Below are 10,767 nucleotides of genomic sequence, written 5' to 3' on the forward strand. Positions count from 1 at the left end.
CATTTGCCAGTTTGACACTCCAGCAGGCTATGCGTTTTTTACCAAGCTGAATCTAGGGAATGCTTATCATTAATCAGAATAAGCGAGGTGATGAATGGAAGACAGGTTTAATACCCCGAGTGGACAACGAGTATTTGGTCGACTTTTGGCTGACGAAGCCACCAGCCGTGTTTCAGGCCATGACAATGATGTGCTAAGGGACTATGACAAGTTTGTTTATGTATATTTGATGAAATACCGTATCTACTCTTCTGGACCTAGACACACACACAGGAAACGTGACCACAAGTATGACTAGGCTTCTAGAGAATCAGTGTGAGCCCTGTAGCTGAAGGGCCAAACCACCAAATAGCTGCAAAAGGGTTCAAACAGTTCTACTATTGGCGGTAAAAGTGGCCCTGGAGGAGTGGCGACACTGCGCTGAACAGCCCTTCATTGTCTGGACTGATCCAAGAACTTAGAATACATCAGGAAAGCTAAGAGACTGAGCGCTCGACAGGCAAGATGGTCACTGTTTTTTAACCGATTTTCCTTCATGCTGTCTTCCAGGCAGAGTCCCGTAATGTCACATGTGATGCCCTGTCCGTCTATACGACCCCGAACCTGTTGCCAAGGAACCTGAAACCAATAATTTAAATAAATTTGGCTTAAACCTTGCTCTCTGCACCTGAGTCTCCTTGTCCCGTCCCGACCTGACGCTGGAAGGCTGTTACCCTGGAAAATACAACAGCATGCGGAACGGCTGCAGACGCTCCGTCGGAACGGCTGCGTAATCCGCCGTCCGCCTACTTACACATAATCGTTTGTGATGCGCTCAGGTGCGTCTCCGCCGGCAACCGAGCGTCACGAGATCTCGCGAATTCACGCACATATGGCTGGTTGTAGTCTCTTTGACTCCAGCAATGGCATTCTCACGCTGCATTCTTTTTCTGGTGTCCTTATAAAAGGATGTGGAGGTGTCATAAATGTATACACCTGAAAACCCTCACCCTGTTGACTTCAGGTCGCCCCGCCCATTATGACGTGTTCTTGTAATGAAACTCGATCCGTGTATAGAGAGTAGAGTATTTTATTTTTGAAAATCAACGGGTTTTATTTTGTATTTTGTAGCCAATTTCCTTCCCGCACGGTCTGATCTGTGCTGAATTTATGCACCGTGCTCCAGGGTCCGTAAAAAGTAGAAGCTCTGCGTATGTGTTTCAGAGGCTGCCGGACGCCACAGTCGTTCGGAGCCGTGACTGACGCAGCGGGGACGGAGACTGTGTGAGCTGACACATTGACTAACCTTGAAACGTATCGGCCGTTCCGGAGCCGTTCCGCATGCACGTGTATTTCAGCCTTGAGTCTCCTTCTTTTCCAGTGTTTTCAGGTTGTTTCCCCTCCCGTTGTGTTTCTGACTGTCTGTGCAAAATCTTACAGTATGCAGAATATTTGAATGTGCAAGATATTTACATGTAGCAGTTCAAAAATGTTATGTTAAGAAGGTTTTGAAAAGGTGTGTGAATGTAATGGATAGAGATGTGGTGAGAATAATAGTAGTAGTAGGAAATGTTTTTTAATCAAGCAAACCAACAAACGTCTGTCTGGTTCAAACTCTAATATGTACTTCATCCAGATAATTAGTCAATGTTAATTTAAAAACACTGGTCTCAGTTGAACCTCTGAAGCAGTTTTCATGGGTGTATTGACACTGAACCGACATGCAGATAAGACAGAGCCAGAAATGATGAAATGATGAGGTGCATGAATAACAGGGGAGAATAAAACCTTAATTTCACTCTTTGTTATTTTTCTGTGTAAAATGTCACAATTGAATTGATTTTTGAGTGGCATTTCACTCCTCCTATTAATTTACATTAAAGCTTTACTTCCCCGTTAATGAGCTTTTCATTGATCCTGAATTGCAATTTGCACCTTTGAAGTCTGTTTCAATGAGAGCTCTGGAGATTAATCATTGAGTGACATCAAGTGACAGTGGTGGAGCGGGCGCATGTTTAGATAAGTTTGATTTATGGATATTGTGGCCGTAGAAACTTAAGCTTATGGGTGTATGTTTACAGATTTACTGAGAGTTATAAAACCCCGTTGTAGACACGGAACAACACATCAGTTGTAGACACGGATTTATAAACGTGATGACAAAAAAGTGGATGCATGTTCTGTCTCTGTCAGTACCACACGTTTTATTTGTTGATTCCTTTATGCCTCTCACCCCTGCTGCCTGTAGCAACTTTTAACCTACATCAACACAATCTTAAGACATAGGACGCCCCAAAATAAATCAACTACTAAAAATATTGCCAGTGAGCAGAACACGGTTTGTGATCTGGATTATTTTTTAGAATAATGCTGAATTCACATGGATTCAGGCTGACAGTAAACGGCAAACTATAATAATTTGCGGAAATACTGTCAATGTTAACAGTAGACATCTTTGTTGTTTGACTGTTGGCGCCTATGTCATGGTATTTACAACCCGTTGTTACATGGCTCTCTGTCACAAGGAGAAAACACTGGTGATCTGGACAACAAGAATCTCTTAATTAATTAACATGAAATATATACATTTAATATTTGTCTGCTTATGTCTTTAACTGGGTGTAATTCCGAAGTATGTACGAATACGGGCGGGCTTGTGTTGTAAGTTCTGCAGCTCCCTATTGGCCATAATATGACACTCTCATCAGATTTACCTCAATGTACTGGCTGTCCACCATCTTCCCAGTTTCCATGGTGATTTCAGGGGTCAGGTAGTCGAGGGTCAGCAGGCATTCCATGGGAGGCCAACAAAGCTGCACGGTACTCGATCAACTTTCCTTCACCCCCCACAGATCCAAGAGGCCAGGGAAAGGTCCCAGTCCTTCATTTCAAAACAACAAAACTAGTTTACACAGCTATATTGTATATTTCAATGTTGCTGCAACTCTTGATTACATTTGGTGGAACCCTTTTTGACCTTTCATTTTTCACTTCCATTCCAATAGCCCCACTGATGTTGATGAACTTTCATGGTTAATGGTACTCCAGTGGTCATTGTTGCTCAGAATGTCACACTGAGCTCCACCCACAGCACACCTTCCTCCTGATTCTCCTGGTCCTACCTGATGGCAGGAGAGGGTTGCAGTGAGTCCGTTCTCTGTGATTGGGATCCTACGGACGCGAGGCGCCATGTACCAGCGCTCCCCAACACCCCAACCAGCGGCACCTGATCCATGACGCCTCAGTCTGGTGACCCTGATACACTGAGATGGTGACCTCCATGGGAGTCTGGCATTCACCTTCCTCAACCTGAGGGATGATTGGAAGAGTTAAACTCTGACACAGATAAATGATTGATAATTAATTCACTAGGGTCAAGCTCCATCCTTTTTGGCCTACTGAGCCCAGGTTTGGTGCCTGGAACTGGTCTCAGCTCCACAGCAGACCCATCTGTTCAACCCCAGAATATGTCCCGCCCAGACGGGATCTCTGAAACTGGAAAGTAAAGGCATGAAAATGTATTCATCAATCATTTTAACATTCATTCTTTCCGTGCATTTCACAATTTTTTTTTAATTCTTTTCTTTCCAATACCTGCAAACATTTCTAAATTAATCTTGAAATTTCTGAGTAGGGATTGAACCATGTACCATTCACAGTCCCAGTGGCATTGCAGTGTAGTGAGCAAATGCTTCATAGCTGTGTCCGTCTTCACACTTGTTAAGGGCATGGATGGTCATTTGAAAACCTGGTGAGAGTTCTGGACCAGGACGATAAACTTCTCATCCACGAGTCCTCTGGAGGGCTGAACCGACAGCTTCACACAATACTGCTTCCTGTCCATCCTGAACTCAGCAGACAGATCAAATGTATGCTGTAGAGGAGGGCCTGAGGGCAGAAGAAACAGAGCTTCTTGTTTAATAAACACTATTTGACATGTATCCTGTTCCTGTGATATTCACATCTAGTGAAATCTGGCCACAAATGGAGTGGACCCAATCACAGGTAACCAAGGGAGACTGGGGCAGTTTATGACCAGTTGCCAAAGTGAAAGTCTTTGCTTACAGGTGGCAAGCAGATAGATGTGATACAGAGTCAGGTTCAGCCGTTTTTACTGTTCATCAGGAAACACACACGAGAGTTGATGAAGAGCAGAGGACCTCGCAGGGAAAGCCAGAAAACATTCTCCATAAAATATGATCCAGTTTCACCAAAATCAGTGAACACGTTGCGGTGTGTGACCTTTTGGCCGTGGAGCGTTATGTACTTCTCGTGGGTGATTGTACCCAGAGCAGTGTAGCATCAAAATTATTTAAATGTTATTTTATGGTAGCAAAGTTATACCATGGGGCTTTAATCGCCTCAAATCTCAAATAGATAAAATGGAGGAAATATTTCTCATTAGGTGGAGGAGTATAGGAATTGTCTCAAATTTAAACTTCAGCTTATTGTTAAGGGTTAATCCTGTGCACTTTTAACTTCCCACTTTCCGAATCCATGAACATTATTGGAAAGTAGAAGTATGTATGATGTTTAGCTAAGTTACTTCAAAGAAACCAGTGTGTAATATTTATGGTGATTTATTAACAGAAAAGAAATGAATATAATATATTAACTTTGTTGTTAGTGCTATAGAGTCACCCTTGACAAGTGTTTATGTTTTTATTACTTTAGATTTCGCCTTTTTTGTACATATACCATGGGTCGAAGAAGTTTCATTTAGGACAAATGGAGAACAATTTTTATTTAGCACAAGAAGAGCCAAGAGAGCAGGAGTTTGTGCATCAAAGAAGAGAAAAAGTAAGAAAAACAAGTCAGGACTGAGGGCGGCAGAAACACAGATAAACATAGCCGCAGACTCTCTCATGGATATTACTGATGATTGATTAATGTTTTCAACGACGCCGAAGTTTTCTGTTTTCATCTGGAAAGCTAATTCAGCCTAAAGTTCTGTGGTGTCGAAGTTAGCTTTTGTTATTTGGACAGCAGTTATGCCTGTGTCATCAAACTACAGAGTAACAGTAACATTGTAATATAAAGCAATGAACTTGAGCGCCATTCCGAAGGTGACGAGGATAACCACGATCTCCATTGTGCAGTGTCTCTTATACCCCTGCTCGCCGGACCATCCCCATCTCAGGCAGCAATGAGTCATTTGCCGGATTCTAACCATATCAGCGACAAATGATCCTAGTTTAAGTAATCCATCCTCCTCCTTGCTTGCTTCACATGTGGGGAGTGGGGAGTTTCACTTCCCCTATTTGCAAGGCCGACAGTGAGAAACCTTCTATCATCCGTTTCCCAAGTTGTTTTTATTAACTCTTTTGCCGTGTTAGCGGATCAGGGATCTCAACGGCTCTCTCACCTGACAGAGTTCAGTACCACTGCACACACATAATCATGTTCTTTAATGAAGAAATCAAGTTATTTGACCAACAGTGTTTTTACAGGAGGATGCTTGTGAACAGCTGTTCTATTGACATTTATTATTTTATTTTTGTCTTTTTATGGAATTTTCAGTCAATGAAATCAAACTTTTTGTTTCAATTTTGTTTCAAACAATGAACCATGTACAGAACTTTCAGTATTCAGTGATTTTGTACCGTCATACTAACCACAAAATTCTTGAGAATCATTATAATTCATTATAATTAATCATTATGTTTCAGGGCGTTAACTAACTCATATGTCATTATTTCACACAATGAAGCAGCACAGAAGGCTCTCTTTGTAGACAGCATGTTCTCACATGTCAACTTAACACTGCACAATCGCATGCTTACATGTAAAACAGAACTTGTAAACAATTGAGGCATCAATTAGAAATCGTTATTTTCTGCAAGCTATTTCACTCGTGGAAAACTTTCAGAACCAGTTCATCAAACCATCTCTGATCAACACGACCATCTGTCCTCCAGTCCTCCGGTTGCCTTGGAGATTACAAACACTCAGCTGAAGAATCAAAACAATAACCATCCACATGTTCCAAACAGTATCATACCACAAATATGTTGGCTTGCTGTACCCGTTAACATAAACAACACCACTGTGTCACTGTTGGCTACTTAATTCATTAAGCTATTCAACAGCTCTCATTAAGCTATTCAACAGCTCTCTCCCCTGGCCAACGCTGGCTATAGGTCATGAGAGTACGCCATAAAGGGTTCATACGAACAGACAAATATTTTTTATTCTAAATTAATTTAATTACGTCGTATATATATATATGGTGGAACTGAGGACGGATATATTAATATATATATCGATATATATATATATATATATATATATATATATATAATATTATATCTACATATATATATATATTAGTGCTGTCAAAATAACGCGTTAATTTTGTCGAATAATTTTTAAAGAATTAACGCGTTAAAAAAAATGCAATTACCGGTTTTGTTTACTTCCGGTGGCGGCCGCCATTTTGGATGTGGCAAAGTAGAGCTTTGTTTCCCAGATATATTAGTGTGTGTGTGAATGGGTGTATAAGAGGCATTAACTTAAAGCCCTCACGGAGACTGCGCCCTGGGCGGTCGCCCACATTGCCCATAGCTAAAACCGGCCCTGCTTGTATTAGTTTACGGGCAGATCTGCCACATCCAATATGGCGGACAGGGTACCGTATCACAGCAACGGACCAACCTGCTCAGTGAGGCGTCTATGTATATATGTTATGATCTATCCTAACTAAAGGAGAGTCTGATATATGTCTATGATCTATCCTAACTAAGGAGAGATGTATAGTCAGATATCCTAACTAAGAGAGTCTGTATATGTCTATGATCTATCCTAACTAAAGGAGAGTCTATGTATATGTCTCTGATCTATCCTAATAAGGAGAGTCTGTATATATGTCTATGATCTATCCTAACTAAGGAAGTCTATGTATATGTCTATGATCTATCCTAACTAAAGGAGGTCTGTGCATATATGTCTAATCTATCCTAACTAAAGGAGAGTCTGTGGTGTAAAGATGGATAGGACGGACTTTTAGGGGGAACATTTAATTTTAAAAAGTTGCCCGACGGCTTGTTGGACAAAACAAGGCAATTTGCACAGTTTGCAAAGCCGAATTTAAATTCCACAGAAGTAAACGCGACTTTAACATATCACCTTAAAGCAAAACACCCAGTCTACACACAGGGTGGCACCGTCAGTATATTCCTCATTCTGGCTTTCTTGCACTGGCATATGGCACCGTAGCCAAAAAAATGAGAATTTAAATATACTTCTCTGGTTATTCTATAATGACTTTTACAAAAAAATTTCATTATAGCTTCAGTCTCTAGATTAATCGCGATTAATTACAGAAATTTTTGCGATTAATTAGTTAATTTTTTTTAATCGTTGACAGCCCTAATATATATATATAGTATATATATATATATATATATATATATAATATATTATATGGTGAGGACCTGAGGACGGACGCACAGTTAAGTGAGTCATGAACGAATCATGTGGCGAGAGAAGGAACAGTCCCTCGCTATAACGCGGTTCACTTTTCGCAGACTCGCTGTTTCGCGGATTTTTTCAGTGTAATTTTGCATGCTTTTTTTTTACAGCGTACTGTACAGTATGAATGCGCATTGTGTTCTGCGTCCTGTTTAAGGCAGTATGCTACAAAATGCGGTGTAAAAAGGTGTAAAGTGTGTGGTTAGGGGTTTTAATAATCCTCTAGGATCACTACACGCTGGCCAACAAAAAATAAGCCCAAGTGATGCCTCTTGCATCACTGGGCTTATAATAGACGGCTTACTGATCACCGACCTCTCTGGAGTTGCTTCCTTCCTCCTCTACTGCTGATTTACATGGCTTAGTTTCTGAGGATGAATATTATATATGTGGTGTGTGTGTGTGTGTGTGGTTGTGTGTGGTTCTCTAAGCTCAGGTGCGCGGTGTGTATTAGTGGGAGTCACGTGCAGCCTGTTGACGGATCTTTGGAACAAGTACTGACTTGTTTTAAAGAGTAAAGTTTATCAGCTAGAGTTACTTTATGAGTTTTGATCAACCACCTACAACTCAATTTGCATGCTTTATTTTTACAGCATCTGTACAGTATGAACGCGCATTGTGTTCTGCGTCCTGTTTAAGGGAGTACTGTCGGAGCCCCTAAAGGGACATGGTGAAAGAAAAAAAAAATGGAAGTGTTTCTGGTGCGCACTAGAAACTTTCTGTGCGCACCAGAAACTTTCTCGTGCTCACCAGAAACTTTCCCGTGCGCACTTGAAACTTTCTCGTGCGCACCAGAAACTTTTAGTTGGCAAGTTTCTGGTGCGCACGAGAAAGTTTCTGGTGCGCACGAGAAAGTTTCTGGTGCGCACAAGAAAGTTTCTGGTGGCACACGAAAGTTTCTGGTGCGCACGAGAAACTTTCTGGTGCGCACGAAAACACTTCCATTTTTTTTTCTTTCACATGTCCCTTTAGGGGCTCCGTAGTACTGTAAAATGCGTGTAAAAGGTGTATAAAAGTGTGTGGTTAGGGGTTTTACGGCCTTAAAACATGTGTAATAATTGTAAAACTTCCCCACCCCCCTTCGCACTTACTTCGCGGATTTCGTTTATTGCGGGTTATTTTTAGAACGTACCACTGTACTGCATGAAAATGAACGAATCACTCACTGAGACGACTCATTACTCCCGAGTCATGTAAAAGATTAGTTCATATCGAACGAATCGTTTCCGTCCGACACATCACAGTAAACTAATGCTACCGTGGCAAACACGGAGCTGCTACGTAAATACAACTCTGTGTTTGATTGATGTTCGTCAGATTATAATAACTTTACAAAAAGTTTAGAGACATTCCTCTTCAGCCGGTTAGGCCTCCTCCTCCTCCTCCTGCTCTGGTGTCGCTGCATCCCCGGAGGCTGACCTCTTCACCTGGACACTTTGCAGCGCCTCCTCCCCCTAGTCTCACCGGTGGCTTTTTCCCTGCGCAAACCTTTCTTTCTTCCTTTTTTTGTTTTGTTTGGAGGCTCCGAAACCCCACTGCAAACGTGTCTGGCACGTTGCGTACGCGCCGCGGGTTTGGTCCGTCCTGCACGCGACTTCAAATCCCACCGGGAGCGTTTCAGAAACGAGCGTGTACCCCTCCAGACTTTGTTTACTTGCACAGATTTGGCTATTTTCCCGGTGTATGTTCTTCTAAATATGCTTCTACGTGTGTAAATATGCTACGCAGTTAATGATTTTCACCTTTGCCTGTTTTTACTGTTGAGTTCAGATTCATCTCAGATGCAAAACAAAACCAACAAAAACATTTCATTACCTACCCCAAGAGCTGGCTTCACGTTTGTCGTCTGTTGGTTGTTTTGGTCTAGGCCTCCTGGTATCAAACTGGTGACAGACTCTGGGAATAATGACTTTATCAGCCTCCTTTCACAGAAGCATCACAGTGAATGCTTTGGGTGGAGTTCTGTTTACCAGAACTCTGTGGACCAACCCTCATCTATCTCCTTGTTATCCCCTCTAGGCTATCATACCATATTCATTTTCATAGCTTATATTGACTTTTCCACTACATAACCTATCTGCACCCTGAACGAGTGAGAGCTCTGTGTACCATGTAGAAAAGCTTATAGTACTGATACTGTGACAAGTAAGACAATTGATGTTAAAAGATATTCAGTAAAAGTATTATTTTCAAGAACTACTCAGTGCTACTTAACCATTGATGTTTAATGCATTGTCAAGCAGTGAGTCAATGGAAAGAAATCTGAATGCCATAGAATGAATGCCATTAGCCATTACGCCATTAATCATCATTACAAATCTTTTCTTTAGACCATATACAACATTTTCACTTTATATTGACTTACATATTTAATCATCCTCCAGGCTTTTGTCTCTGTTACAGTGAGTGTGTAAAAAAAGTATTGACAGAAATGATATAGAAAAATAAATCATTTCACATTGTAACTAATGAATAGGGGTTTGTAAATAAAAGGCAGATCTTAGTAAACAATGTTGCTTAGACATTTAAGACTACCATGTAAAGTGAAAGCCTATATTAACAACATAGAAATGTATCCAGGCTAAATCTACATTTTGTAAAGAATTCCAGGTCATTTCACTCAGTTAGGAAGGTTCCTTTGTTCACTTCATATATTACAATGTTGAAAATTGTTCCAGTTATGCTGCAGTGCATTGCTGTGCAAAACGGGTAAAAATTTGAGACTGAAATGGTGGCACTATTGTCAGGCTTGTCAATTATCTTATGAGGGTACGCAAGCAACGTAGCTGTGGTTGTCTTAGCTTCATAACTTGGGAGTAAACAGACGTTTTGAGAGTAGGACTAGTTCCAAAGGAAAGACTGAACATGGCGATCCTGCTGCCAACGACCTGAGGATGCTCCAGGACTCTGTAGGCTGTCTGCAGCAGAAAAACATGTCAGAAGACAAACTGTTACAACTGTGACATAGAGGCCAGAGTTTGAACTTTTAGTGATAAATAAGAGGAAATATGAGTTTTAGTGTGTGTGGATTTTCCTACTTTATATTAACATGTATATCAACCATCACCCAGGACAAAGCATTCTCGTGTCTTGCAGTTTACATCTAATCTGATGTGTCAAATGTTTTGTTACACAGAACCATCTGGGAAGTCATCCATGGAAACTGAAAAAGGGCAGGCACTTTCAAAAAATACTTGGCAAGTAAATGGATGAATCATCTGTCTAATGTGTCTATTACGATTAAACTTCAACCACTCAGGTCAATGATCTAACCATATGATGTAAGCCAGAAGAAGGGAAGAGCAAAACCATATTTTT

General features: G+C 41.0%; 1 protein-coding gene across 2 annotated transcripts in view; it reads right to left on the reverse strand.

Annotated features, from left to right (window-relative positions):
* The window catches only part of LOC104932989 (acyl-coenzyme A thioesterase 4), a 21,347-nt gene extending 11,839 nt beyond the window's left edge, over nt 1-9,508 (reverse strand). Inside the window, exon 1 of one of the 2 annotated variants that reach the window (XM_010748335.3) lies at nt 9,269-9,508. Coding sequence is in view for 1 of the 2 variants with exons in the window: in XM_027273102.1 (XP_027128903.1) it covers nt 8,783-8,854 (72 nt within the window). In the remaining variant the exon portion in view is untranslated. Of the gene's footprint in view, nt 1-8,782; nt 9,226-9,268 lie in introns of those variants that run through there. The other variant, XM_027273102.1, reaches the window with a different exon arrangement.
* Between the last annotated feature and the right edge of the window lie 1,259 nt (nt 9,509-10,767).

The sequence above is a fragment of the Larimichthys crocea genome, chromosome XXI (genome assembly GCF_000972845.2).
Source record: "Larimichthys crocea isolate SSNF chromosome XXI, L_crocea_2.0, whole genome shotgun sequence".
NCBI classification, from domain to species: domain Eukaryota; kingdom Metazoa; phylum Chordata; class Actinopteri; family Sciaenidae; genus Larimichthys; species Larimichthys crocea.